The following is a 27,840-nucleotide window of genomic DNA, read 5'->3' on the forward strand; positions in this document are numbered from 1 at the left end:
TTTCATGTTGGACCTGTAACTACGCAGGCAGCAGCCAGCCCCCCCCTACCCCCAGACGACCGGTGGGTACACGATGCTCGGTTCGGAGAAATACGAATACTGTCTGCCATCAGCCCCCGGGGAGGCTTGTTGCTTGTTGATATTGCAGCGCTGCAAGACACGCCAGCCGGGCCATGGGGGCCTGGACCGCGGTCCCCGAAGAGCCACATCTCCCCCCAGCTCAGCCTCAAGAGGATCCATCCATCTGACGAGACGCCCGACTCCAGGGTCGAGAGGGCCATCCGTCCGTGTCTGGAACCTCGAGCGGAATAGATAACAGCCCCCGCCTTCCCCTCATCTCTCCGTCTCTTCTCCATGCGGCGACGAGGACGACGACAGCAACGGCGGCCGCTTACTCTGCGAGAAACACCAGAACCCTCGACCGACTGATCTTCATTCCACTTCACACCTTCCCCCCCTCCCCCTAAGAGTCCCGCCATGTCGGCGGCCGACGGCATGGCGAGCCTGGTGGCGCGAGGCTCGTGCCCCGTCGCGGGCAACGGCGACCTCTACGGCCTGGGCATCCGCATCGGGCTCTACATCCAGATGATCACGGTGCAGCTGTCGGGCCTCCTGAGCGCCTACTTCCGCGTCGAGGACCACATCGGCCAGGGCACCATCATCTTCGTGCTGTCGACGCTCATCGTCCTCGTCCGCCTCGTCGCCGCCAGCATCGCCAGCGCCAGCGGCAACGGCACCGACCCGCCCATCGAACCCGTCGAGGTCTTCCCCGTCCTGACGCTGCTGCTCATCCAGGTCGGCGTCTGCCGCGTCTCGTCGCGCAACAGAATCACCATGCTCATCTGGATGGCCGAGCTCGTCGGCCTCAGCGCCCTGTACAACTACTTCTGGTGGCGCGGCATGGATCTGCTGCCGCGCTCGTGCCCGGACGACAAGGCCTTTTTCTTTGCAAAGGTCAGCATTTGGGGCTGGTTCCGGAGCCTCAACAAGGCCTCGGCCGTCATCGCCGCCCTGGGCACCGGCCTCGTTCTGATCCTGTACTGCGGAGGTGAGTCGTCGTCTCCCGCCCACCCCCCAAGCAAGGAGCGACGTGCTGAGTTGCTCTTTTCCCGTGGCCAGCCGCAATCTACGGCCTGGTCATCGTCGTCGTCCGGTTTCTGCAAGGACGGAGCAGCGAACTGTCGGCGGCCGACGACGCCCAGGAACAGGCCGAGGAACGCAGCCGGGCCCTCGGCACCGTCGACCTGCTCGCCAACGTGGGCGCCATCGTCTACGTCGAGGTGGCGCTCAAGTGGAACGGCATCACGGGCGTGCACTCGCTCGACAGCCCCGGCCAGTTCATGCCCTTTGTCATCGCCCTCGGCCAGCTGCTGAGCGTCTTCTACTCGGCCGGCAAGTACCTGCTTCAGCTGCACGCCGACGAGCACGCGCTGGACCAAGAAGACGGTGAGTCCTGTTCCTGTCCTTCGCCCTTGCGGAACTCCCCTGGCCCCGATGGTCTGGCTAACAGCCGTGATCTTGTCTCTCGCACGCAGGCTCGATGCTCGAGTGCCATCACAACGACAAGAACCGGTACGGCAGGGGGGACGACGCCGAGGACATTATGCTGTGAGGTGCTTGACGCACATCAAAGCGGCATATGCATACACGTGTGTGGAATGCATTTTGTGTAGAATATGTAGGTGTACATACATGCTGTATCATGTTGAAATACGAGCGCCGCAGAGACCCGGCAAGCTGTGAGACAATATCTTATCTCCCTTGTCCGACATTATCTGTATCGCCATTCGTGAATGCAGAGCATGATGGAAAGGGGCTTCAACAGGTCTCGAGGGTCTCAGACACCACCCGGCACGCAGAACAACCACGCCGTGGAACACATGGCTGGCTCAACCTGCTCAAGCTTCACCCTCTCGTATAAGAGATGGGGTCCGGCGCGCGGCAGCGTCGATGCAACGGCAGCGCAACGTCTCGGTTTGCCGGTCGTTCAAGCTCAAAGCAAAGCCAACCCGCGATTCACCCAGCCAGTATGCGTCATGCTTACTGCAGTCTGCATGCAGTCTGCAGGACAGGGCTTGGCTGGCCTATGTGGCCGCGTCTTTGGGTGTGGTGGCCTCGGACGAAGATGGAGAGAATGGCTGGGCACCCTGGCTGCTGCTGCAATGGCCCTGGATCGAGGGGGGGACCATGGCGAGGTCGGTGGGTGGCCGAGATGTGTGTGTATATAGAGAGGGGGTGTGTGCGTGTATAGGACGAGAGAGGTGAGAGCGAGAGAGAACCTCATTGACCGGCGTGCTCGCCCTGCTCGGCGTCGTCACTAACAACAGGCATGGCAGTGCCGTCGATACTTTGGACAACGACTAATATGGCGACGAAGCTCTTGTTGGCCGCGCTCGCCGTCGGCGCTTCCGTCGGCGCCACCCCTGGCCGTCATCACCATGCCGCCGAGATGGACAACCTCATCACCTTTGGCGACAGCTACACCGATGAGGGCCGCAGCGACTACTTCGTCCGCCACCACGCGGCGCCCCCCGAGGGCCTCGTGCTGCCGCCCAACAACGCCACCTTCAGCGGCGGCTACGCTTGGAGCCGCCTCGTGGCCCGCCGCACCGGCGCCGCCTCGTACAACTACGCCGTGGCCGGCGCCATGTGCTCCGACGCCCTCGTCGACCGCTTCGCCGACATCATCGGCGGGCCATTTCCTTCGGTCCTCGACTACGAGGTCCCGGCCTTTGAGGCCGACGTGGCCGACGCCGCCAACCGCCGCCGCAGAAACAACAGCAGCCACCACCGTGACGACGGCGACGGCTCCCGGCTGTTTCCGGACCGCCGCCGCCGCCGCGCCGACAACTCCGTCTACGCCGTCTGGATCGGCACAAACGACCTGGCGTCAACGGCTTCCTCGGCGGCACCCAACGCCGCGGCCAGACGCTTGCCTCGTTTGCCGACTGCGTCTGGGCCGTCTTCGACCGCCTCCACCACGCCGGCGGCCGCCGCTTCGTCCTCGTCAACCAGCTGCCGCTCGAGCTCGCGCCCATGTACGCCCGGCCCGGCGTCTTCGGCCAGGGCAGCGCGCGCTTCCTGCGAGACCCAGCGGCGCACAACGTGACCGAGTTCCGCGACAAGCTGCGCCAGTACACGACGGCCGTCAACACCATGTTCGAGTACGGCGTGCCCTTTCACCTGCGACGCTGGCCCGACGCCGTCTTTTCCCTCCTCGACGCCCACGCCATTGTCACCGACGTCCACGCAGACCCAGCCGGTTACCTGGATGCGCCGGCCAACGCGACCGCGCCATACCGCCGCTGCACGCAGGCCTGTGTCAACGCTCCCGAGCCGCTCTCGAGCTTCGTATGGTGAGTCGGTGCTGTTTCTGGCACAGCGCAGGCCTGTTGCTGACCGAGTGAGCCGTCGGCCGCTAGGTTTGACGAGTTGCACCCATCGGAAAGAATGCAGGAGATTTTTGCCAAGCACTTCACCGACCTTGTCGTCCACGGACGCTCCAAATACGGGAAGCGTTATCACGGTTAATCACTGTCTCCTCGTTGCTCACCGGTTTGGAATATCATGAAACATCCCGACAAAGGCGTGACAACAGCGCCGTCAGACCATTCTGGTCTGGCATGGACAGACTGCCGACGCAATGTAATAGTAAAGAAAGATGGAGAGCGGTAGAATGGGGTCGGATCGCCGAGACGCTCAAAAAAAATCAGGAGTCAGAGATCCGAAGTCCCAGACTCATCACCTCAAATCGGTGTCGATGCCCCGAGCCAGAATCGAACTGACGATCTTGTCATATACCGAAGTACTAGTGACACGCTGTACCACTAAGCCATCGGGGCTGTTATTGTTGGCTGCCGATTTCTAATTAGGCATTATAATATGAGCGCAACCGGATGCATCTGTGGGTTCGCAGACGAAATGAGGGTAAACCCATCCGGATGGGGCATCATCTTGTTGGCTCGCATCCACCTCTGTCTGTCCATCTTTCAGGCAAAGGTTGCCGGATACTCACACCCGATCGCTCGTGGGAGCCGCCATGGTCAGGAAATATCCCCCAAGCCCCCATGGGATGCCGTTTCCAAGCGGAAAAGGGCAAGCAAGCAGCGTGGGCAAGCCGAGTTGCTTCCTTGCCGTCTCCACTCTGGGTCCATGTCCCTGGCGACCCGCGACAGGCCCCAACATCCTTGTCCGCTCGTCTGAGCCTAAATCGTGTATTCACTTGGTAGGTAGCTCAATGGCAGGACAAAAGGTGCAGACACACTTCAGAGCACTCATCCTGTCCTCACAGCGCTCCCTCCGCCGCTCGTCTTGTCTTTCCGCGGCAGGTACTTCATGTATCGAAAGACGTAGTGTCCCCATTTAGCACCGGGACCTTCGTTCGGCGGCGGCATCGGGGCGTACTCGTCTAGGTCGACGTCGAGGCTCCGTATAGTCTGGAAACCACTCTTCTCGTACATCCTCCACGCGGGTTCCGATGAGTGAACCCAAGCAAAGACACCCCGTTCGTCGCAAGCCCTTGTCCCCCACCTGAGCAGCGCAGAGCCAACGCCTCGACCCTGATGCTTGGGCTTCACCGACAGACCAATGACGTAGAAGCATCGTGTCCCCTCGGGCATCATCTCTGCCATCCACGCGTTCATGTCCGCGTTGGTGAGGGCTTCAAGCCGCCTGATAGGATCGGCTTCCGGCTCAGGTGGCCTCGATAAACTTGGCTTGTCGTCAGAATCCGTTGGTGGGGGAATGCGGGCCAGAGCGTCACCTCCCCCTTCTAGGACAGGCATCTCGTCCGGCTCGAGACCGCGAAAGCCCCAGTTGCAGTAGCCTATGATTTCTCCCGACACAGCGTCCACTGCCTTGAGAACCACGCACTTCTTGGGGCTTCGCAGCATGTGAGGCAGGCTGCGGAGGGTCTCTGCCTTCATGTCGAAGGGCTCCTTGCCCAGCCCTTTCATCACGGTCTGGCGATCGGTTTCGAATGCGTCTGCGCTCAGTTGAGCCAGGGTGGACACATCCTCGGGCTGGACATGGTGGATTGTGAAGCTTTGCTTGGGCGTCGCCTCCATTTCAGACAATCTAGTCGGTCTATTACTCCAGGTCTGATCAGTGCCAAGATCGCCGCCTGTTGCAGGGTGTTGCGTGGTGAGCAAAGGGCAATGAGATACCTGTATCTTACTTACTTCTTCAAGTGCACACCTTGAGGTAGCGCGTCAAAGAGACGGGTGCACACGTAATATTGGTGTCTAGAATAATCTGACGGGCTGATGTGAAAGGGTCCCTCACGATGCATCGGAGAACCGCTCTTTTATCCCTTTCCGAAAGAATTGGCGGATGACCAGAGCGGGAACGGTCAGCTGCACTAATCTGAGATGCGTATCGCGACGTGATGCCATGCACACTTCCAGCCGAAATGCCTTCTTGGTCGGCAATGACACGCGCCGATGTGCCCGAACTGTACAGGACTGCAGTTCTTGTGCGTTTGTGAGGCGAGTGCTGATGTCGCGGCGCCATTGCGGGCATAATTGAGCAAGCTGTGGCACAATTTGTAGATTGGCTCTGTAGTCGACGCCGTCTGTGGCCCGCGTTTACCGCACCTCCAAGAGCGGGCTGACTCACTCGGCGATGCTGACGGAGGCGGGTCGTTGGAATACATCAGCCGCTGGCCCTCCGAAGCAGGCCGAGGACGGTGTTGGCGAGGGCTGGTCCCTCTCCGGCCGTCACGCCTCCGAGCATGACCGTCTTGTCCCTCGACTTGGTCCCGTGCGTCAGGCGAAAGCGGGACTTGGGCAGGCCAACGACGTCGCTGAGGAGGCGCACGACGGCCTTGTTGGCCTCGCCGTCTCTTGCCTGCGCCGCGACACACAGCTCGACGCAATCGTCCAGGACCGACGAGACGCCCTCGCGATCTTTGCTGGTGCCCGGCTTGACACGCAGTCGGAGGCAGAGGGCTCCGGAGCCGGGCGACTGCTTGCTTCCAAAGACGAATCGAACGGCGCTTCCAGAGGCCATGGCGAGGGCTGTCTAGAGGGCGGATTGTTGACCGCTCGTCCTGAGGAGCCGCGGTGCACGCATGTGGCTTTGCTCTGGACCTGAGTCAAGACCCAGGGGCGGATGATGACGGGCAGCGCAGCCACAGTGGCTGTTATGGCCTGTAGCCACCTGAAATATGTAGAGCCCCGATAACTGTTTCTGCCTGACCGATAACCCCCAAGGGAGTTTAGTGCCTTAGGTCATCCGGCGTAATTACCTTATCATCGCCAGCTTTATCCTCGTCCCTCGCATCATCAACCCACAGACCGACTGGCCATTTCCAACCCTCGCTGCATGATCGTCGCCCGTTGCCTCCGCCCCAGGCTCTCTCCAAGCGCCATGGCTTCGGCCTACACCCTGCTCCATGGCGCTGCAAACAGCTCCCACTTCACCGTCACCGCCCTGGGCCGCTGGTCCAGCCTGAACAAGCAGCTTCCCGGTCGGCTACACGCGTCTTGGCTTGCATGGCAAACACCCAGCTAACCCCGCGAGACAGCCGTGGACAAGATTAAGGCTCTTCACGTCTACGACTTTGACAATACCTGTAAGGCCGCTCGTGCCCGCCTCCCTCTGCCCCTGCTGACGGCCGACGAGTGTTCAAGACGCCTACCCCAAATCCCCAAGTCTGGTTTGGAGCGACATATGGCAAGCTCTTGAGCCCCCACTTGTTCGTCAATGGCGGATGGTGGCACGATAGCCGTGTCCTTGCCGCTACCGGCCAGGGCCTCGAAAAGGAGGAGCCCCGGGCTTGGGCAGGCTGTTGGAACGAAAAAGTGGTTCAGCTCGTCGAGCTCTCCATCAAGCAGCCAGACGCCCTATGCGTGCTCTTGACGGGCCGCGCTGAAAAGGCCTTCACCGACCTCGTAAAGAAGATGGTCGCCAGCAAGGGTCTCGAATTCGACATGGTGTGTCTGAAGCCCCAGGTCAGCCCGACCAACCAACACTTCCAGAACACCATGCACTTCAAGCAGCTCTTCCTCAACGCCCTCATGGAGACGTACAAGTACGCGACCGAGATCAAAATCTACGAGGACCGCCCCAAGCACACAAGGGGCTTTCGCGATTTCTTTGCCGAGTATAATCGTCGCCAGGCCTTGAATCCCACCCGAGGACCCCTGGCTGCCGAGGCCTTCCAGGTGGCCGACGACTCGACGAGCCTCGACCCTGTCGTCGAGGTGGCCGTGGTGCGACAAATGATGCAGGACCACAACGAGTCTCTGCAAAAGGCTCCTCCCGACTTACGCCAACCCCTGCTCGAGATCAAAAAGACAGTCTGCTTCACGGGCTACATGATCAGCCCCGACGACACCAAGAAGATTCGCGGCTTCGCTCATATCCCGCACGACGCCACAGGCGATCTGAAGCACTACGCCAACAGCATCCTCATCTGTCCTCGCCCGTGTCCTCCCAGCATTCTGGCCAAGGTCGGCGGGATGGGAAGCAAGATGCTCTGGGAGGTGACGGGAACCGGTTCCCTCAACGAAAACCTCTGGGCAGCCCGGGTGCGCCCGGTGCCCTCCACGGCCGTCTATCATACGGACAATCCCATCCCTCTGGTCGTCCTGTCCATGCGGAGAGGCGCCAGACCGACGGATGCCTGCAACATCACCAACTGGCAACCCTTGCCTCCAAACCAGTCGTTTGTCTTCGAGACAACCGTGGGCGAGAAGTCGTCCCTCCGAGTCGAGCAAGAAGACCCCGGAGAAGACGAGTACGAGAGCCTCTTCGCAAACAAGTCGACCAAGCGCAAGCGTGAAGGGAACGATGACTGGGCGCCTCGGAACCCGCACGGCTACCACGGTGGTCGGAACGAGACGCGAGGCTTTCACTCTGGCGGCCGCGGAGGGGGCCGGGGACGAGGTGGCGGCAACGCGGGACGCGGCATGCGCAATACCTCGCGGGGAGGTGGTAGAGGCGCCCGAGGTCGAGGTGGTTTCCACAGCTACCGCTCCCTCGACGACGTCGAGCCAAGGAACGAGCAAGGCGGTTACGGTCCCCAGGTCGATTATGACGATGCCTACCAGCCGCCGAGCCATTTCCAGGCTCTGCCCACGGGCCCGAGGGCCCTGCAAGGCCGCGGAGCGCTGCAGCAAGGCCGAGGGGTCGGACAACCCGCTGGGCGGCCCATGGGTGGCGGTCCAGCCACCGGCAACCCGGACCTGCAGAATCTCTACTAGAAGTAGTGACTGCACAGTGGCCGGCGTCGGACCTGCCGGCAGGATCTTTTCTTTTGTCAATCTCTGCAGAGACCCTTGGGCAGGCAAGGGACTACTTGGTGCCCAGATATTCTGATCTGTGAGGTGCAGTTCACGACATGTATCATACGTTGGTTGCCGTGCGTTGGGCACGGATACCGTGGTGCGCATTGGTCCCTTGACGCGTTGATGCTCGGCACGTTGATGAAGGGCATCGCGGCGCGGACAGGCAAGGTACAAATGGCGGTGGTGGCGTTTGGGGAAGGGCAAGGCGAAAGCAGCACTTTGCTGTTGGCACATGTGCGGGAGTGAACACAGCTCACCGGCATAACACGAGAGCGACAGCAGATACCACAAATGTATTTTTCACGAGAAACTGACTGGCCCCCCTGCTTTGGACGGGTCCCTGATTTGTGTCTTGCAGGTTACGAGCCCCCCCTTATTATTGTCCCGTTTTTATTCCCTGCAGATTATGGGTAATTAAATCGTTTTCCCTGACCCGTCATCACCATCGTCAATCGTCGTCATCATTGTCGTCTTCCTCCTCCTCCTCGGCATTCTCCAACCACTCCACCAACACCCTACATTTATCCCTCAGTGCAGCCATGCCCTCGCCCTCGACGGCCCTCGCATCATCCCACCAGCCGAGAATGCCGTCCTCCTCGAGGATGTCGAGCGCGTAGAGCTGCTGCAACAGAGCCGCGAGCAGAGTCCCCGCGCGGGCGGGCTCGACGCCCCTGGCGGGGTGTTGGTGCATCAGGGCGCGCTGGAGAGCGAGGACAAAGTCGACTTGTTCGGGCTCGCCGTCGCCACCGACGCCGACCTCGTCGACGAACTTGGCGGCGCCGGGGCGGGCCGTGAGCGCGCGCTCGGCGGCCTTTGCGGGCTCGAGGGGCCCGCCGTGCTCGGGGGTGAGGAGCTCGGCGGCGCGGCGGGCAAAGGCCGTGGCGACGGCGCGGCGCATCATCGAGTCGGACGCGTCGTTGGCGAGGCGCAGGCCCATGAACTCGAGCTTGGCTGAGTCAAAGTCGCCCGAGTCGGCGCGCAGGGCGTCGATGAGCCCGTGGACGGCGTCCTGGTGGAACGACTGCTTGCCTGCCGAGTCGTCCGAGGCAAACGACGAGAGGCGCGAGCGCGACGACACGCCGGCGTCGGCGGAGAGGGAGGCTGCGTCGTCGCCGTCGTCGTCGGTGGTCAGCCCGGCCGACGCCAGCGTGGAAATGGACGACGTCGAGAGATTGAGGTCGGCAAGGGAGTAGAGGAGAGATTTCTGGAGGCGCGCCGGGTCGTGCTCGTCCAGGTCGTCGTCTTCGGGGTCGGTGAAGGCGGCGGCGTTGGTGTCGGGGCCCAGGAGACTCGTGTCCTTGGAGATGGACTCGTTCGTGGGGGACACCGTCGACAGCACGACGCTCTTGTCCAGGGCGACGCCCTCGCCGATTCGAACCCGGGTCGAGACAAGCGTCCCCGCCGGCAACAAGCAGCGGGCCCCGACCGTCACCGAGTCGGCCAGGATAGAGTGCGATATCCTGGTTCCGTCCTCGATCGTGGTGTTGTCCCAGATGTAGGAACGCTCTACAACTACATTGGTGCCGACCCTGCAGCCCCTGCCAATCACGCTGTTGGAGATGCTGGACGCCGCGCCCACCGTGGTATCTCTTCCAATGACCGAGTTTGTCAACCGGGCATCGGGCGCGTGGCCGGCACTGGTCTCCATGACCAGGCCGTTGGCGTGTCGGTGGTAGGACTGATCGGGCACGACGTTGTTCTCGGGGATGAAGGGGAACGTCCACCGATCGAGGACGTCGCGGCTGATGGCGTCGTACATTTGGAGATTGCTGGCCCGGGCGGCATATCCGCCGTCGACAATATCGGCGTAAATCATCTTTCCGTTGAGTTCCCAGTCCTTAAGCACGCCGTGCAGAAAGTTTCGCCGCGGGAGCTCGTAGTCGAAGCTTTCTGACCAGAGGGCCAGGACCTCGGGCGTGCAAATGTCCACCTGGGCATCGATGAGGTCGGACCGCACCTCGAACTCGGTCGAGAGCTCGTCCGCGATGGCGGGATCCAGGGCGACGCGGCGGTTGCTCTGCAGGGGGCTCATCTCGTCATAGTGAAGGACCCGTTGGGTGCGAGCGTCGACGACGAAGACGGGGGTGATGCCATTGGTCTTTGTGCGATGTTGATGCGGACCGCCACTCCGCAGGACCATGGTCATGATGTTGGCGGCATTCTCCTCTCTTCGCTTGCGATGCGCCGCCAGGGCTCCGCCGAGCATCATGTTGGAGACGAGATCCCCATGTACCAGGAGAAAGTCGCCGTCGACGAGAGATCGTTTGTCCATGTCGCGAAGCACATCGCCCATCGACCGCGCATCGGATACCCGGACGAACTGCAGGACGGAAAAGGGACAGGAGCGTGACGACGTCGACCACCGGGAGTGGCTGATGTAGTCCTCAACCTGGTCCGTGTGTGCGCCGCAGTAGATGTAGACCTCGTTGACGCCATTCATGGCGAGAAATTCGAGCGTGTACTCGATGAGAGGCGTATTGGCGAGGGGGAGGAGACACTGTCGTTGTCAGTACTGCGACTTGTCTGACGGCAGCAGGCTTGCGGCGGAAGGGGGAGGCTCACTCGTGGCTTCTCGACCGTGAACGGCTTGAATCTGTCTTGAAACGAGTCGGCGAGGACCTGTGGCGAGTCGTGAGCTTGCAGAAGCGCACTGCGGGCGAGGAAGACTCACAACAGCCTGGAGGACATCTTCGGTTTTGCTCTCGGCGCCCGACTTGGCGGGCTTTTTGGCCTTGGACGAGCTCGCGCTGTTCTTTCCCTTGTGCGACATGGCCGCCGAAGACAAGGGAGAGACAGGCGAGGGGGTGCGGGATGGGGTGCGGTCTGTCGGTGAGTATTGGGCTTGGCTGTCGAGTCGTCTGTTTGGAGAGTAGCAGCAGCGTCGGGCTGGGCGTGCTTTGAGTCACCAGCGGGCTTGCGGGCTAGAAATTTCTCACCGAGGTGAGCGTTGTCGGTGTGTGCGCGCCGAGGTGAGGGGGCGGGGTTGGGTACATGCTGCTTCGTACCCTATCAGCCCAGCTATCGGCAGGTACAGATACGAATGGCCTACCCTGCAGCTCTCCCGTCTTCGCTTCTGTCCACCACCACCACCAAGACCATGGCGCGCCCGCGTGTCTGTACGACCGCCCACGGCTCATGCACTGCCCTTCACGTCCCCGCAACCCCATTGGCTGGCTGCGCGGCGCCATCGCATTGATGCGCAAGGCCATTGAGAGGAAATAAAACTCCGGATGGATATCGGGAACCCTACCTCGCCTTGTTTCCCCACTAGTCAAAACCACGTTCTGGGCATCAACCTCCTGGATAGTCGCCCTAACCGCGGCTGCGAGTGAGCGAGCCACGAGGAGACCGAGCTGTGCGGCATCTGAATCCACATAGTTCATGTATGCTAGATGCCAGCCACTCATTCTTAGCCCTGTCTCGCGACCTCCGGTCTCAAGAGTCCCCTTGCCCCTATTGACACCTCGTCTTGCAACTTGCGGGCTTCATTTGCAAGAACAAGTTCTGGAACATTGAAAAAACTAATAATCAAGGCTGATAAGATTTCCAAGCTTGCTTTGTCGACCAAAGCCCAACCCCTGCACAGGTTCGGCTTTGGCCGCGGTCCCCCTATTTTGACAACTGGCTACCTTTTTCTTTTTTCTTCAATGTCTTTCCCATATCTTCCCAGCCCAACGCGTCGTTGCTTTTTTCGAGTCGCTTCCCCCTTCGATGATACCGCGACTTGGGCGCTCCAGTAGGTATCCTTGCGGCTGGGCCCGTCGTTATCAATGTCTGCGGATGCTACCCTGTAACCTCGCTGGGCTCCTTGCAGCGCGGGTTCACGTGTGCTGCTGATGATGGTGACCTTTGAAAGAAAGCCCGCCCTGTGAGGAAGACTGCTGGTTGCCTATTCCCTCACCGTGGCTGTCAACGACCATCCCTCGGGGGTCGGATGGAAGCCAAGGCACAATGGCACGTGCGTCCGACCTCTCTAGCCAGGGATCTAATGCGAACGCCCACATCTCAAAAGCTCACGCAGGGCTGGTAGTCGGTGTGTGGTCTGACCATTTCTCGAGGGTCGTAAGCGGTTAAGCCGTGTTGGACGCCCTCCCTCGGTCTGCCATTAGCATGCCGTTTGGTTCCGCGCTCCTAGGACCCTCTATCATCAGTCAAGACGTCAGTCAAGCCCATCGCACAGACCGACAGGAACATGGGACATGATCTCGACCTGCTCGTGGTCGCTTCAACAAAGGGCTGCATTATCAGCAAAGCAACCGCCAATGGCGTCTCCTTTGCGAGACTGGTCTCTGAACGTACGATGGCTACCTGCGGTCAAAACAGCCTCGCGGGTGGGACCCTGAGACCCTGACCATCCACCCCCGGAGGGAGAGAACAAAAAACCCCGGCACGGGCTGATAAACTCATGCAAGTGCTCAGCCGGACAGGAGCGAGTGACGGGGGGCGCAGCGGGCTCGCCGGCCGTACATATGTATGCGCGCGCATACACACTGCATACAGACGACCAGACACACGGCGGGAGGTGGGCGAGGAAGAGCGGAAGCATGCGGGGGGGCTGCTTTTGCGTGCATGTGTGATGATGCATGCACTGATTCCCTACATGCCATCCCATCTCTCATCAGCAGACCGTTGGTACAACGTACATGAGTCCCATGCATGCTGTCCAACCCTCGGCTGCATTCAATGCATACATGCCAACATGCCTCGAGGATTATCGTATCGTGATATTGGGAGCAGACGAGGGGCATTGCAATGCGGCTGGCAGGGTGGCGAGACATGAGAGCGGCCGTTGAGGGTCCCGAGGGCTTGGCTGGAGGCGAAGAGATCGGCAAACTGTTTGCCAGAATCGCGGGCTTGGCCGATTGCCGGCTAGCAGATCTATCATCCATCTCATCACTCACCACCAGAACGAACCGACGATACCTAGGTCGACCGAGCAGGGGCCGGCTGCGCGGCACGGATGGTGACGACGTCGGATGGCCAGCACCCCTCGGTGTCCTTTGCAGCCGAGGCGTTGCTTTGGCTCCTTTTTCGACGCGACCTCAATATTTGCTTCCGTCGCGGGAGGTGGGAGGACGCTCGGGTGAGGGCGGAAGGATGGGATGGGGTGTCCCGCCGGGGATTGGAGGGGGGTTCGGGGGCCCTTCTCTAGGTACATACTGCCCAGGGAGGGCGAACTGGCAGCTGCCCCACCACACAAACAGCCAGCACACACTGCCCCCGGGAAAATGTCTGAATGGAGCAAGTGCGAGTTGATGACTGCAAGTACGGATAGTATCCTGTTCATTAGCCTCTCCCGCGGTTGATTCGCCTCCAGATGGCGCGCTCCCCTCATCGTCGTCGCCGCCCTGGGCTCCTCTTAAAGTTGCTTCTGCAGATGCTGCGCAGTTCTGCCCATGGCCACTACCTAGTACAAATACTAGGCACCGCTTTGCTTAGTACCTACGGAGTAGTAAGAATGCCAAGGTAGGCCGGTAGGTTCCTGGCCGTAGCGCGCCGGGCTGTCCAAGTTCTTATCCCTCTCCCCGGGGGGGAAGGCGCTCGGGGTACGGATACAGATGCTAATTAAGCTGAAAGCCCACGCAGCAAGTACTGCTACCAAGGCTTCTCGCTGCGATACCTCCCGACCTCCCAAAGCAAGGTAGCGGCACATCTGGCATCCTTGGAGACATCTTTGCTGGCCAACTGGACACTCGGCCAGGCTTCATCCGGACAACTAGTTGGGTTTTCCAAAACGGCGCCCTCTCCCATGGACGTGAAGTGATGAATGTATCCAAATACCTCGTCCCGCCCTCAACCCATGTCTCGTGCTCTCTGCCTGGTATTTAGTCCACTGCCGCCCATCAGCTGAGACGGGGTCACAGACTACCTACCTGACTACCTACCTTAGCCCGTCTGGTACCAGATACTTGGAGAGGTATGTGCTAGGTCCTCCTCCTTCCCGAGGCAAGGCAAGCCGGACTGGGGCCTTTATTAGCGTGCCAGCCGTGTACGAGTACTTGCACTAACAACGCCGGCCTGACCACCCCATTGTACCCCTTCCGGGCCTCCGATGTACTGCTCGGTATCTCCCACTAGCTGACGGGCGAGACGGTTTCAAACAGAGAACCTCAGCATCTGTCCCGAGTACCTGCCCGATGCGCCACTACTACTAACGTTACTATGGCCCGGCGGTCCCAGTCCACGATTCGCTCCCGCTTCCCCCAAATCGAGCAGCTCTCTTTCCTCTTCCTCTTACCTCCTCACTCTCCTCCTTCTCCTCCTCCTCCAACCTCTCCTTTCCTTGACCTCAACCCCGGCCCTGACCCCGACCCCGACCCGGACCCCGACCCTCGTCCTCGCACCCGCTGTCGTCGCTCTCCCCGCCGGGCTCCCCTGCCTCGGTGGCCAAGACATTGCCCGCCGCCATTCACCTAATCTCTCCCTCCCAGGCCCACCCTGGCCCATCCAGCCGCATCCATCCGTCCAACCTAAACCTCGCAACCCCGTCTCACTCGGATCCAGAGCAATCCTGACCTTTTCTGCTTGGCAATTGCTTCACCTCGTTCGCCGTTGACGCGGGGACGCTGTGTCCGACTTTTAAAAACCTTTTCCCACGATCAATTCTGCGCCGACTCCTTTGCTTCCGCCCGCCATACATAGACTTGCCGCCAACCCGACGCATGACCGACGGTTGCAACCCTCGGAAACCGTCGCCGACCATCGGTCATCGCCCATCGGCGACCGCATTGGAGGAAGCGGCGAGTCTCGATAGACGCAATCCTTGGGGGCTCTGCCCGTCGCCGGCATAAGCACTCCTTCCCCGCCCTTGAAGCAAATCGTCTTGGCCACGCCGATCCTGGCTGCTGGCCTGCGACATCGTGCCGTCATGTCGGCAACGGAAACGTCTGCCCCCCAGGGGGGCGGCAACAATGCAAGCGAATTTGTGAGTTGGCGAGGCACACCATCGTGGCTGCACGCCACCGAGACGCGCTGACTGAACATTACCTCAGGTCCGGAAGCTCTTTCGGTAACTGGCACACCCGGGCCGTCGCCCACTGATCGCGCCCAACGACTGACACGGCTCTAGCATGCTCGAAGACCCGTCGCATCAGGATGTGGCACGATGGGGGAAAGAAGGCGACACCTTCGTCGTGGTCGAGGTACTACTCTGCACGACGAGCAGGCCGCCCGAGGTGCTGACGCACGATCCAGGGCGAAAAGTTCACCAGGTCCATCTTGCCGAAGCACTTCAAGCACAGCAATATGTCTAGTTTTATCCGGCAGCTCAACAAATACGATTTCCATAAAGTGAAGCCGTCGAGTGACTGCGAATCCTCAAGTCCCAGCGGAAACGTGAGGCTCGGCGTCAGAAAGCTTGGGCCGTGGGGCTTCGGCTAACCAATGCAAAGCAACAGATTCTAGAATTCAAGCACCCCTACTTTCGCGCCGACAGCAAAGACGGCCTCGATAACATTCGCCGCAAGGCGCCCGCCCCCAGAAAGCCCCCGGCCGCCGAGGACTTCACAACCAGCCAGCATGTCGGCGTCATCTCGGAGCAACTGACTGCCACCCAGCAGCAGGTGCAGCAGCTCCAGGAGCTGTATGCAGATGTGTCGCAGACCAATCGACTACTCGTCAACGAGGTCTTGGCCCTGCAGAAGATGCTCAACGCGCAAAAGCAGGCGCAGCATGAGATGCTCAACTACATGAGCCCGTACAATGACGGCAGGAATAGAGGGCTGATGAACCAGCCCATCAACTCCAACGGCACAAACGAGTCAGACGAGTCGGCCCCCGAGCTGCGCCGTGCGCGTGAGCTTCTCTCGAGCGTGACGACGGACTCTGTGACGGATCGCGAGCTCGAGCGCCTCCACGGCACGTACGGCTCCCCAGCCGACTCGGCCACCATGATAACGCCCGTATCGATGCCCATGCTGCATGATCCCATGACGGACCTCAGCCGGTACCCCGTGTATCCGGTTGGCCAGACGGTCGGCATTGACCCTTTCCACTCCGATCATATCCATAAGATACCGTATGCCATGCCCAACGAAGGCGGGTCCCTCAGCGTTTCCGAGGCCCCAGCGCCGGCGCCGGTGCACACCCCCGTCACGCCGGCTCCATCCACGCCTCTGGACAAGTCGACGTCTCTGTGGGGACCCAAGAAGCCGCTCGTGTTCCTGGTCGAGGACGATCCCACGTGCGCCAAGATTGGCATCAAATTCCTCAAGTCGATGGGTTGCGAAGTCGAGCATGCGGTGAGTCGCGCCGCCGTCTTGATTTGCTTCGAGGCGATGCGGAATCCTGACTTGGTGTAGCAAAACGGCGCAGAGGCGTATAGCAGGGTAAGCAGCGTCGGCCGGGATCACTTTGACATGATCTTCATGGACATCATCATGCCGCGGCTAGACGGCGTCTCGGCCACCATGTATATCCGGCAGCACTGCCCGTCGGCCCCCGTCATTGCCATGACGTCCAACATTCGGCCGGACGAAGTCAACGGCTACTTTGAGCACGGTAAGTGGGCTTGCGCCGCAGGTGACCACGTGGCTTCGGTTGCTGACGACGATGAAGGAATGAACGGAGTGCTGGCCAAACCCTTTACAAAGGAAGGGATGCTAAAGTCGGTCAAGACTCATATGTCGCACCTCTTGAAGAACCCGCCAACTCAGCAGGAAAGCGAGGGCGGGGGATACGTGATCGGCAACGTTCCATTCCTGAACAATGCCATCAAGTTTGACACGTCGACACCTCCTCCTGGCGCGTCGGCCACGAGCTGGTCGCCGGGCCACATGGGGCAGGGCGGCGTGGATCACTGCTATGGTCTCATGAATGGCGGAGGCACCCAGTACGCCCTTGGCAGACCACACTATGGGACGACGATGGATTCCACGCCCGGGCGGATATCGGACCATGACAGCCCGCCCGAGAAACGACAGCGAGTCAGCGCGCAGGGCAACTATGGCTGAAGGCAAGGCAGGCGGCGTGGGCATTATAAAGAAGCATCGTAGTTATTTGGTGATTGGGGTCGCCAAGCCCAAGGCCGGTTACGGCAGGAAAATGGTTGGTGTGCGGGCGCGGACGCCGGCCCCATGGCCGTCCCGGGAGCCGGCCGGACGACTCGAGTGGGCCAGCGGAGGGCGGATTCGGCTGCGGAGACAACCGGGGTTCGTGTGCACGACGAGGGGAGGGGTTATGGAAGAGCTCGCAATACCCATGAGGAGGCTCGGAGCCCGGATCGTTTGGGGGGGTGCATAGTGTTTTGGATAAGCGCGGCTCGTACGTGGATGATGGGGTGCCATGGTCGGGGTCGAGGGACGAGGGTCGGGATGAAGGTCGGGATGAAGGTCGGGACGAGGATCGGGACGAGGGTCGGAGGGACAAAGAACCTACATGACCGTATCATGAGTGACAGATTATGGCGGCGACGAGGAGGGCGGCGCGGATCTCAGCTTGACATTGCTTGTTCTGGATGCGGGCGCTCGATAGTTGGCCGGAATCGAGTCGAGAGCGAATTCGTCGAAGCGTCTTTGGCGCGAAGTGATGGCGACAATAAGGAACGTGCGAGTGGGTTGGGCGAGGAGAAGGAGACAAGAAGGGGGAAAGAGGCTCATATAGTTACTGGCGTGTGCCGACCCCCGGCTCCGAGCTGAGGGTCGACGAAGGTCTCGACCGGCGGCCTTTGGAGCTCTCGGGGCCTGCGCTGCGGATAGTGGGGTATAGCTTGTAAGCACTGGAGTACGTACATTTACCCGAACAGCCAAGATTCCTACCAAGCCAAACAAGCGTATGCCGAAGAACGCAGGGGGTGGCGGATACAGCACGGAGGATGCATGGCGATTCGGGTCGAGACTCGGCCGAAATCCGACAGCTTAGCGCTTCTCGTTCAGTTTGTTTTCGATACGTTGGGTGTAGGTAGCCTGTACGCACAGAGCCAGGGAAAACGTGCCGGGGTTGGAGTGCCAAGGAGGAGTCGACGCGGTAGAATGCTCTTGGCACCAAGGTACTGATCATCGCCGCAGCCTGCATCGGGGAGGCGAGTCGGGGGCCGCCTGCGCCGCGCGCGCCCCTTTGTTACATTGGAAGGGATTAGAAGGGACGAGACTGCTGCCGCCTCCCGTGGGCTTGATTTCGACGTTTGTGTGCGAGGGTGAATGTGCACAAGAGTGGGATCAAGTGAATGATTCGTCCGGAGGTGCAGATATGCGCGGGCCAAGTTTCGGTGAAGCTGTCGGTACTCTGTACTCTGTAATACCTACTCCGCATCTGTACTCTGTACTTTACTTGAAGTGGCAGACCCACGTGGTTCACTCAGAAAAGGTTCGTACAGTGCTTACATAATCGCGGCAGCCCCTCTACGCGCGACGCGTCTGCGCCGACGCGTTCCGCTTGACCAGCTGCATCGCCAGCGACGTCGCCTCCAAAGTCAATCCCAACTCCTCCAAGCAGACCAGCAACGAGCCCGTCTCTCCCTGTCGCTCCCAGACGCAGGCCCTTGGGATCTCTATAGATAGCCAATGCCGCATTCGGTCGCTGCAGGGCCCCCCTCCTCCCTCCCAGCAGTCGGGCACGGCGCTCCCAGCATGGACGACGACGAAGACAAGAAAAAGGACGACGAACACGGCGCCCTCGCTGCAGATGGCGATATCGACATGGGCGCCGGCGAAACAACGGCGGCGGATGCTGTGCCCGTCAAGAAGGAAGTCAAGCTGGAGGAGCTGTTTGCCGACGTCGACTCCGACGACGAGTTTCCCAGCTCGGCGCCCGTCAAGCAAGAGGACCCGTCTTCAAGCGCGCCCTCGTCCAGCCCCGCGTCGCCCGTGTATGTGGCGCTCGTTTCTTCATTCGTGGTCCTCGGCTGACGCGCCGAGACGCAGCGACCTGTCGTCGGCCCAGAAGGCCTCGGACCCAGAGGTCATGCGCAGCTTTTACCAGCGCCTCTTCCCCTGGCGACACCTCTTCCACTGGCTCAACCACAGCCCCTCGCCCACAAACGACTTTGCCCATCGCGAGTTTGCCTTTACCCTCCCAAACGACGCCTACCTGCGCTACCAGTCCTTCCCCACCGCCGACCTGTGCGTTACACCCTCCCCTTGGGCTTGACGCTTGTTTACTGACCGGCGACGATGCCTAGCCTCCGCAAGGACGTGCTGCGCCTCATGCCCTCGCGCTTCGAAATCGGCCCCGTCTACTCGGCCAACCCGCGCGACCGCAAGACGCTCCGCAACTCGTCCGCCTTCAAGCCCCTCGCCAAGGAGCTCTGCTTCGACATTGACTTGACAGACTACGACGACGTGCGCACCTGCTGCGACAAGGCCAACATCTGTAACCGCTGCTGGACCTTCATCACAATGGCCATCAAGGTCGTCGATGTGGCCCTGCGCGACGACTTTGGCTTCAGGCACATCCTCTGGGTCTACTCGGGCCGCAGAGGCGCCCACGCATGGGTCTGCGATAAAAAGGCCCGCGCCTTGGATGACCACAAGAGGAGGGCTATTGCTGGCTATCTCGAGGTGGTCAAGGGCGGTGCGCAGAGCGGAAAAAAGGTTAATGTCTGGCGGCCGCTGCATCCTCACCTATCGTACGTGCTCTCAATCTCCGCTTTTGGCCCGTCCCCCATCGTCCGAGGCCCGGTCCGAAGGAGAATCGACAACAAAAAGGGTGACGACCCTCAAAGGCAGATGAGCTAACTCAATTGAACCACAGTCGCAGCCTCGACATCCTCAAGACGCACTTCCAACAAGACGTCCTCGAAGTCCAGGACCCCTGGGCCTCCAACGAACAGGCCGAGAGGCTCCTCCAGCTGCTGCCGGACCGGGGCCTCAACGACTCGCTGCGGCGCAAGTGGGACGCGGCGCCCGGCCGGGCCTCGGCGGCCAAGTGGGCCGACATCGACGCCATGGCCAAGACGGGCGCCAGCAAGCACCTCGACCCGCGGGCGCTGCTCGAGGCCAAGCAGGACATTGTCCTCGAGTACACGTACCCGCGCCTCGACATCGAGGTCAGCAAGAAGCTCAACCACTTGCTCAAGAGCCCCTTTGTCGTCCACCCGGGCACCGGCCGCGTCTGCGTGCCCATTGACACGAGGACCCTCGAAGATTTTGACCCGCTCGGCGTCCCCACGGTGCAGGGCCTGCTGGCGGAGATTGACGCGTGGAAGGACGACGAGGGCGGGGCCGACAAGGGCCGGGGCGTGGCGGATTGGGAAAAGACGAGCTTGAAGCCGTACGTCGAGTACTTTAGGGTGTTTGCGGCGGGCATTGTCAAGGACGAGAGGGACGTGCGGGTCAAGAGGGAGCGTGACGAGGACACGATGGAGTTTTGAGGCGTTTTTGGCTGTTTTCTTGCATTGCAGGGGCGGCTAGGCTTGGGTAGCCGAGGGCTTTCAGGGGCGCACAATCATGATGACGCGCGAGGCCTTTCTGTTTTGTCCCCCTTTCGTGCCCCTTTCCAGAAATGTTTTGACGGGCGTCTAGGCGTCTGGGGGAGGGTAAAGTGAGAAGCGGACAATGGCTGGAATGCCGGCGTGTGTAGACGGAGGCAGGTCGGGCTCACCGTGACTTGTCGTCACGAGGCTCTATCACCCCTGCTTCAGGCTGGGCCTCGTCGTCGACCACCGTCGCCATGGTCTCTACCGTGCCATCATCCTTGTCAATGACGCTCTCATCACCTGCCTCATCCTCATCCTCACCCTCGGCCGCGCCGCCGTCCTCAATGAGCCTCCCACCCTTGCGCTTGGGAATGACAGCCATAAACGCCTGCCCCCAGTCCTCGCACTCGAGCCACTTGAGCATGATCTCGACGACGTGGTTGGTGGCCAGAACCTGGCGGCTCTGCAGCACCATGAACTGGCCAATGGGCAGGCGGGCGGTGCGGATGCCGCGCTCGCGCGCCCGGCGGTAGCACAGGCCCTTTTCGCGGTTCTTGTCGACGAGCCCGCCAACGACGTAGCTCGTGTGCGGCTCCAGGCGCTGCAGCGTGTAAGGCGACTCCGAGGTGAGGTAGACGACGTCGCGGTAGGCCTCGTTGAGCACTGGCTCGGGGCCCGGGAGGGGGAAGGGCTCGTCGCCGGGCGCGTCTTTGATCCACGAGGACCCGCCGCTTGGCCCCTCGCCGTCCACCCCCTTCTCCTCGCCGTTGTGCGCGGCCTCATCCCGCCGCCGGCTTCGCTGCAAAGGCGCAACCATCTCGCCGGGCCGCTCTTTCATGCGCTGCCTCGCCTCGTCAGCGCACGCGAGAAAGTCGCCCTCGACAAAGCCGACGCCCTTCCAGTGCTGGTGCTGGTCGCCGAGGACGTCGCGAAACCGGTCGCGGATCTTGCCCGCCCAGCCCGCCATCCACAGGTGCGCCTTGTAGCGGGCGTTGCGGTTGTCCGAGTAGCAGCGCGTGGCCTGGTTGGCGAGCGAGACGAGCTCCTTGTCGTTCATGTAGGCCTCGAAGTCGCAGTCGACGACGAGTGCCACGGGCACCAGCGTCACCCCGGCCTGCTGCTGCTTGCGCCGGGGCACCACGGCCGCCGGGTCGGCCCCCCCGGCGAGCAGCGTCGCCCGCTCCTCGCGCTGCCGCTCCCGCCGGTCGTGGCGCTTCTCGCGCCGCCGCTTGCGCCGGTCCTCCTTGCCGTCTTCCCACTCTTGCTGGCGGCGGAGGCGCTTGAGGGCGTTTTTGGACATGGGCGCCTCTGGTGGTGGTTGTGCGGCGGTGGTTGTGGCATCCTCCGAGGTGGCCTCTGCCTGCTGCTGCTGCGCTGCCGACGATGGCAGATGAGCCTCTGCGGTCCCAGCGTCGTGGGCATCGAGCTGTGCGTCTGCTTGGTTGGCGTCTTGGGGCCCGACATGGCCGGCCTCGACGGAAGTCATGGTGAAGATTCCAGCCACTCACACCGAGACGCTGGACAAGAAGGGTCTTCCAACGCTGGGGCTTTGCTTTCCCGCCGCCTGATTCTCTCAAGCCTCAGGCCTGGAAAGCAGTTAATAAAGCTAGAAATCAACGGACAGCCGGGTTGTGCCCTGGTTCTTGTCCTGATGGCTTTTGTCTCCCTGCTTGGTGTAAATTCTTTTCGATGGCGGCTTTCCCAGCGTCTCGACGGGGACTCTACAAACGCCGATTGTCTGCAGACTTTGTGAGAAAATCCGAAAACAATTCGAAATGCCGGCCTCGGTCAGTCCAAGATGGAGTCGCGGGCCGTAAGACGAAGTGAAAAGACGCTCCGGATTGTGAAGAGAGCTTGAGAAGAAGCTACACGGTGCAACGTGCCTCGCGAAGGAAAAAAACGGTGCTCGGCTCAGTCTGTAGTGCGGAGCCTCTAGCAGTAAAGCCCGTCTTTTCTCAGATAAACCTGTTAGGAGTCTAGCCCTGTTCATGTGCGAATTAAGGACCTTTCGCACAGTACCCTCTACTGAGGCAACCCAATCCGCTGCGTTGAATTGACAAGTTGATCATCACGTGAGCCCATCTTGCACCTTAGCTAAGCCGCACCACCCCAAGCTTCCTCAAGCTCCAACGAGCGAACCGACGTTGTCGACCCTCGCGTCCCGCAACCCCGGCCCTGCTCAACCACCGCTCCCGTCCCCGCCCGTCGCTTCTTCGTCCCAGCCGGCGCCATGGATCGCCAGACGAGTCCCAGCCCAATGGCTGCCGAGTCGGACGCGCCCTACGTCCCCCACGATGTCTTTGACGAGACGGCAAACACGGCCCTCATCGGCCTCGGCAGCGGCCTCTTCATCGCCGCCATCCGGAACGCAATGTCCAAGCGCAACGTCGGCGCCATGAGCGTCTTTACCCGCGGCGCCCCAATCATCGGCATATGCAGTATGCTCTCATGCTGCCCATCGCCTGCCGGCTCTCTTTCTTTTTTGGTTGGCTAATCTGCCTTGCTAGCTGCCGGCCCCGCTGCCTACGCCTTCTTCTCCCGGACCGCCATGAACCTTCGCGAAAAGGACGACGCATGGGCCGCGGCCTTTGGTGGATTCATGTGCGGCGCCATCCTCGGCCTTCCCTGTACGTTCTCGCCCCCTAAGACGACTGTCCCTCGACTTCGAACTCGATTACACTCATCCACCTCCACGCAATACCCTTTACTAGGGGAGTCAGTTGCTGACCTGGGCCACCATTACCTACACAGCCCGCAAAATGCCCGTCGTGCTTGGCCTCGGCGCCCTCGTCCTCTCGGTCCAAGGACCCCTCTACTACCTCGGTGGCCGCATCGACTCCTACAAGAAGGAGGACGACGAGTTTGAGCGCAAGGAAATCATTCGTCGCACAACGCGCGTGCCCATTGAGCAGACGATTGCCGAGATTGGCGAGGGGCGAGGTGAGTGCCCCCCGGTACACGATTACGCCGGTTCCCCTTACCGCCGTCTTGCTGACGTAGGGGCCCAACTTAAACAGGCATCAAGCCCCCGGGGTACGAGGAGCGGAGGCGAGAGCGCATCAAGGAAAAGTACGGCTTCGAAATCAAGCCCGTCAAGGCAACCGTCGATGGCAGCCAATAGGAGTCGCGGTGCCGGCCAAGCGACATGCCCATGTACAATACATATTTCCGCCTCTTCTGGGACGAGGGAAGAGGAGTTTGCGCCGCCATCTCAAGCGCGACAACTATTGTTGCCACGACTTCCCCCCCCTCAGCTCCTACTGTTAGAGAACGGGAGCTTTTTCTTGGTTCACGTCCTGTCTGACTCGTCAAGGAGGTGCTTCGGTGTCCACATGGCAAGATGTTTCTATAAAAAAAAAACAGATTCCAGGCACCAATATCGCCCCGTCCTGTCCGGACCCCAAGAGTCTTATCCCGCAACGCCCGCTTGTACATGGTGTGAGCGCATCAAGAACGGTACCCCCAGCAGACCCTTGGTCATGCAGATTCCTTTCCCGTCTTTTCCATACGCCCCATTTTCTTGAAGAGAAAAGGAAGCAAAGCAATCAGGAAGAAACAGAAACCCGTTGGTACGGCCCATATGAGCTCGCTTACTCTCACAATGCCTTGACCGACTGGAAAAAGGGATTGGCCAGCAAGTCGGTGTCTGCGGCAACGAGCTCCTTGAGCTTGGCCACCTGCTCGCCGGGGGACAAGTCACCGGCGCCGGCGACCTGGTCCTTCCAGCGGACGAGCAGCTGCTTGAGCATGGCGCTGCCCTGCTCGACGTCGTCCTTTGTGTAGGCGGCCTGGGCCTGGTCCTCGTGCTTGGTGGTAAAGTCCTCGAGCTCGTCGGCCTTGCGCTTGGCCATGCGCACCACCTTGTCCGGGAAGCGCACCAGCTCGGCCACGTGGATGCCGAAGCTCTGGTCGCAGATGCCCGGCTCCACCTTGTACAGCAGCGTCACCTCGCGCTTGCTGCCCGAGGGGCCATCGGCGTCGGCACCGGTGCCGCCAATGTGCGCCGTGACGTGGAGGTTGCGCACCTGCGGGTGGCGGTCGGCGAGGGCCGTCAGCTCGTGGAAGTGGGTGGCGAACATGGCGAAGCAGCCAATCTGCTCGACAATGTGCTCCGAGATGGCCCAGGCCAGGCCGAAGCCGTCGTAGGTCGAGGTGCCGCGCCCCAGCTCGTCGATTATGATGAGCGACTCGCTCGTGGCCGACTTGAGGATGTTTGCCGTCTCGAGCATCTCGGCCATGAAGGTCGAGACCCCCTTGAGCTGCGAGTCGCTGGCGCCAACGCGCGCGAGGATCGAGTCGAAGATGGTCAGCTCCGCCTCGGCGCAGGGCACAAAGCACCCAACCTGCGCCATGAGGGCGATGACGCCGGCCTGGCGGATAAAGGTCGACTTGCCGCCCATGTTGGGCCCCGTGATGATGAGGAACGACGACGAGGCGCGCTCGAGCTCCACGTCATTTGTGATGAACTGCACGTCGTCCTGCAGCTCCATGCACGGGTGCCGCGCCCCGACGAGCCTCGTCTGGCCCTCGCCGCGGGCGTGCATCGTGGGGCGGACGTAGGCCTCGGGCGCGTGCAGCGAGGCGTGGGCCAGCGAGGCGACGACGTCGAGGTGCGCGAGTACGCCGGCCAGCCTCTCGAGCACGGGGCAGTACGAGGCCGCGACGTTGACCACCTCGTTAACGAGGCTGCTCTGGGTGCGGTTGTAATTTTGCGACAGCTGGTCATGCTCGCGGCGGTAGGCCTGCATCTTCTTGGTCGTAAAGTAGACGCCGTTCTTCTGCGTCGAGCACTCCTGGTAGCGCGCCTTGTTGCGGATGCAGCCGGCCTCCTGTCGCGTCAGGCGCATGCATACGCCGTGCACCTTGTGGCCCGTCTCGAGGAAGATCTTCTTGTCGGGTTCCTGGTCCAGGTCCCGCGCCGCGTCCGTAAACTCTTGCCGGATGTCGCTGTCGAGCTTATCGAGCTTCCGGCGGATGATGCGCAGGCTCTGGTCGTACTCGGGCTTGATGATGTACTCGTGGCGGTCGAGGGCGGCGAGGTCGACCGTCTGCTCCACCATGTCCTGGAAGCGGCCCAGGCTGTCGGAGAGGTCGCGCAGCTTGGCCGTGTAGGCCTCGTCGAGCGGATCGCGGTAGGCCTCGTCCATGACGCCCTCAAAGGTGCCGATGAAGCCGGGGAGGCGGATGACGACCTGGTAGGCCCGCACCACGTCCTCGAGGTTGGCCTTGCCGCGCTGGAGGCGCTTGGCGAGGCGGTAGAGATCGGGGATGGAGCGCAGGTGCTCCTCTTGCATCGTCTGGCGAAGCTCGGTGTCGCAGAAGAAGGCCTCGACGAGCTGCTGCCGCTTCTCAATCTCGGGCTTGCTCATCAGGGGCTGCTTGAGCCACTGGGCCAGCAGGCGGCTGCCGGCCGGTGTCTTGCAGTGGTTGAGGACGCCGTAGAGACTCATGGTCTTGGAGCCGTCGCGCGGGCCGGGCATGAGGTTGAGGGCCTTGAGGGCGGCGGCGTCCAGCTTCATGTACTGGGCCAGGTCGTGCTGGTAGAGCTGGTACTGGCCAAAGTTGGACGGGTCCTGCAAGACGCCGAGGTACTTGATGAGGGACGAGGCAGAGCCCATGGCGAGCTTCAAGTCTGTCTGCGGGAGCAAGGTGGCAGCCCTGTCGTCCTTGAGCAGACGGGCCAGGTCCTGCTCGATGTCACGGGTGGCATAGTCGGCGGCAGGGCGCTCGGCGATGGCGACGCCGCAGTTGTCGAGGATTTGCCGCAGCTTGGCCAGTTCTGGGTCCTTGTCCTTGTCGCCCTTATCGAGCTGGACGAGGCACTCGCGGACGCCGAGCTGGATGAGGAGAGACTCGAAGTTGGAGTAAAGATCGTTGTCGAGGAACTCGCTCACGCCGAGTTCGCGAACGCTGGCATCGGCAAAGCAGACGCCGACGCAGCGGGCCTCGGAGGCCTTGGCCGAGATCTTGACCGCCATGATCATGGGGGCCGAATCAATCTGGCCGCCGAGGTCGTCCTCGACGTCCTGCAGGTTTCCAGGAGACGCTTGCTTGGTGCACTTCCAGTTCATGCGCCCGGAGGGGCTCTCCCATATCTCGATGCGCTTGCCGAGCTTGAAGAGGGCTTCGCGGAGGAACTGGCGGAAGACAGTGATGGTCATTGAGACGGACAAGAGGCCGGTGTGGTCGCTGCGGCCAAGCTGCCTAACCACAGAGGTTGTCTTGTAGACCTGTCGCGAAGGCAGGGTTAGCTAGGAAAAAGAACTTTCCTTTGCTTCAGGCATACCGTCTTGGCGATGAAGGTGGCATCTTGCGCGTGGGCTGTGTACCAGTCCCCTCTGTCGAAGATGCGGATCGTGTCGTCGCCGACGGCGGGGAGAGACTTGAAGAAGCGAATGAAGCCGCCCTCGTCATCGAGCTGTGCGCCTCGTCAGCCATGGATATGACGAGGTTGTTCAGGGGCAGTTTCTCACCTTGAGCTCGGGTCTGGACGCCATGTTTGCCAGCAGCCGGGCCTATGGGCACCACAAGGGAGCTCAATTCGATGCTGTCCGGGGTGCAATGGTTGGTGAGGGCGAGGGGGATGCCAACAGATGCGACAGTTGGTGGGAGAAGTCGCGGTGTCGAAGCTTGGACGCGACGCGCTTTGGGAAACGCGATTTTCAGAATCAATTAAAGAGATAAAGGCGGGGACTCTGCACGTGGTGAATCTCAGTACTTGGTACAACTTTTATCACCTGACATGGCACGTGCGTCTCTCTACGGTACTGGTGCTGGCGGCCTGGACGTACGGATGACTAAGGCAGGGCTGCCATTGGCTTATGTACGCTCTCGAGTGAACGACAATTGGGAAAAGAGTGAAAGACTCTCGTGGACATGGCTCCGCAGCTCGAGGACAAGTCGCGGCATCCTGCTCATCTGCAGTTGGGAACGCCCTGTCATAGAAAATCGTCATCGTCGGAAACAACCCGGCCGTAGGCTCAGCAACGCACGGCCATGCAGTTGAACTCCTAGCCGGCAAGGACGAGGCGGGCGATCAGCCAGGTTGGTGGCATCCGCTTATAGATTGAACGTTTCTCGGCTCAATATTGCTCAAGCAGGTCGCATTGGTGGAATGAGGAACGCATACGAGGTGGTTGGATGGTTGTAGCCGGCGTTACCCGCTTCGACTCGAGCAGCCCGACGACCTCGACACGT

General features: G+C 61.2%; 11 protein-coding genes and 1 non-coding gene across 12 annotated transcripts; 6 read left to right on the forward strand and 6 right to left on the reverse strand.

The window, feature by feature from the left end:
• Positions 1-477: 477 nt before the first annotated feature.
• Positions 478-1,612, forward strand: HRG_11113 (uncharacterized protein; the record flags this gene model as incomplete). Its single annotated transcript, XM_044869583.1, has 3 exons — positions 478-1,048; positions 1,120-1,446; positions 1,536-1,612. The coding sequence occupies 3 exons, from the start codon at positions 478-480 to the stop codon at positions 1,610-1,612; spliced, it is 975 nt and encodes a 324-aa protein (XP_044715534.1).
• Positions 1,613-2,365: 753 nt separating this feature from the next.
• HRG_11114 (acetylesterase) lies at positions 2,366-3,531 on the forward strand (the record flags this gene model as incomplete). Its single annotated transcript, XM_044869584.1, has 3 exons — positions 2,366-2,863; positions 2,929-3,356; positions 3,423-3,531. The coding sequence occupies 3 exons, from the start codon at positions 2,366-2,368 to the stop codon at positions 3,529-3,531; spliced, it is 1,035 nt and encodes a 344-aa protein (XP_044715535.1).
• Positions 3,532-3,761: 230 nt separating this feature from the next.
• On the reverse strand, positions 3,762-3,842 carry HRG_12144. The gene has a single exon. It is a non-coding gene; the product is annotated as a tRNA-Thr (tRNA).
• Positions 3,843-4,274: 432 nt separating this feature from the next.
• On the reverse strand, positions 4,275-5,066 carry HRG_11115 (acetyltransferase (GNAT) family domain-containing protein; the record flags this gene model as incomplete). The annotated part of the gene is made up of 1 exon (XM_044869585.1): positions 4,275-5,066. The coding sequence occupies one exon, from the start codon at positions 5,064-5,066 to the stop codon at positions 4,275-4,277; it is 792 nt and encodes a 263-aa protein (XP_044715536.1).
• Positions 5,067-5,652: 586 nt separating this feature from the next.
• HRG_11116 (ACR, yggU family protein) lies at positions 5,653-6,009 on the reverse strand (the record flags this gene model as incomplete). Its single annotated transcript, XM_044869586.1, has 1 exon — positions 5,653-6,009. One exon carries the CDS (start codon positions 6,007-6,009, stop codon positions 5,653-5,655), a length of 357 nt encoding a protein of 118 aa, XP_044715537.1.
• A 360-nt stretch (positions 6,010-6,369) lies between these two features.
• On the forward strand, positions 6,370-8,207 carry HRG_11117 (uncharacterized protein; the record flags this gene model as incomplete). The annotated part of the gene is made up of 3 exons (XM_044869587.1): positions 6,370-6,469; positions 6,527-6,574; positions 6,625-8,207. 3 exons carry the CDS (start codon positions 6,370-6,372, stop codon positions 8,205-8,207), a joined length of 1,731 nt encoding a protein of 576 aa, XP_044715538.1.
• Positions 8,208-8,739: 532 nt separating this feature from the next.
• HRG_11118 (eIF4-gamma/eIF5/eIF2-epsilon domain-containing protein) lies at positions 8,740-11,061 on the reverse strand (the record flags this gene model as incomplete). Its single annotated transcript, XM_044869588.1, has 4 exons — positions 8,740-8,991; positions 9,049-10,788; positions 10,854-10,910; positions 10,963-11,061. 4 exons carry the CDS (start codon positions 11,059-11,061, stop codon positions 8,740-8,742), a joined length of 2,148 nt encoding a protein of 715 aa, XP_044715539.1.
• A 4,098-nt stretch (positions 11,062-15,159) lies between these two features.
• HRG_11119 (HSF-type DNA-binding domain-containing protein) lies at positions 15,160-17,242 on the forward strand (the record flags this gene model as incomplete). Its single annotated transcript, XM_044869589.1, has 7 exons — positions 15,160-15,216; positions 15,284-15,300; positions 15,361-15,433; positions 15,486-15,626; positions 15,689-16,531; positions 16,592-16,790; positions 16,848-17,242. The coding sequence occupies 7 exons, from the start codon at positions 15,160-15,162 to the stop codon at positions 17,240-17,242; spliced, it is 1,725 nt and encodes a 574-aa protein (XP_044715540.1).
• Positions 17,243-18,856: 1,614 nt separating this feature from the next.
• HRG_11120 (DNA primase small subunit domain-containing protein) lies at positions 18,857-20,598 on the forward strand (the record flags this gene model as incomplete). Its single annotated transcript, XM_044869590.1, has 4 exons — positions 18,857-19,095; positions 19,151-19,348; positions 19,408-19,854; positions 19,980-20,598. 4 exons carry the CDS (start codon positions 18,857-18,859, stop codon positions 20,596-20,598), a joined length of 1,503 nt encoding a protein of 500 aa, XP_044715541.1.
• Positions 20,599-20,824: 226 nt separating this feature from the next.
• Positions 20,825-22,129, reverse strand: HRG_11121 (tRNA (Guanine-1)-methyltransferase domain-containing protein; the record flags this gene model as incomplete). The annotated part of the gene is made up of 1 exon (XM_044869591.1): positions 20,825-22,129. One exon carries the CDS (start codon positions 22,127-22,129, stop codon positions 20,825-20,827), a length of 1,305 nt encoding a protein of 434 aa, XP_044715542.1.
• A 744-nt stretch (positions 22,130-22,873) lies between these two features.
• On the forward strand, positions 22,874-23,764 carry HRG_11122 (tim17/Tim22/Tim23/Pmp24 family domain-containing protein; the record flags this gene model as incomplete). Its single annotated transcript, XM_044869592.1, has 4 exons — positions 22,874-23,081; positions 23,151-23,270; positions 23,395-23,583; positions 23,661-23,764. The coding sequence occupies 4 exons, from the start codon at positions 22,874-22,876 to the stop codon at positions 23,762-23,764; spliced, it is 621 nt and encodes a 206-aa protein (XP_044715543.1).
• A 475-nt stretch (positions 23,765-24,239) lies between these two features.
• HRG_11123 (mutS family protein) lies at positions 24,240-27,140 on the reverse strand (the record flags this gene model as incomplete). Its single annotated transcript, XM_044869593.1, has 3 exons — positions 24,240-26,873; positions 26,930-27,061; positions 27,117-27,140. 3 exons carry the CDS (start codon positions 27,138-27,140, stop codon positions 24,240-24,242), a joined length of 2,790 nt encoding a protein of 929 aa, XP_044715544.1.
• Between the last annotated feature and the right edge of the window lie 700 nt (positions 27,141-27,840).

This window comes from Hirsutella rhossiliensis (genome assembly GCF_020360975.1).
Source record: "Hirsutella rhossiliensis strain HR02 chromosome Unknown scaffold00018, whole genome shotgun sequence".
NCBI classification, from domain to species: Eukaryota; Fungi; Ascomycota; class Sordariomycetes; order Hypocreales; family Ophiocordycipitaceae; genus Hirsutella; species Hirsutella rhossiliensis.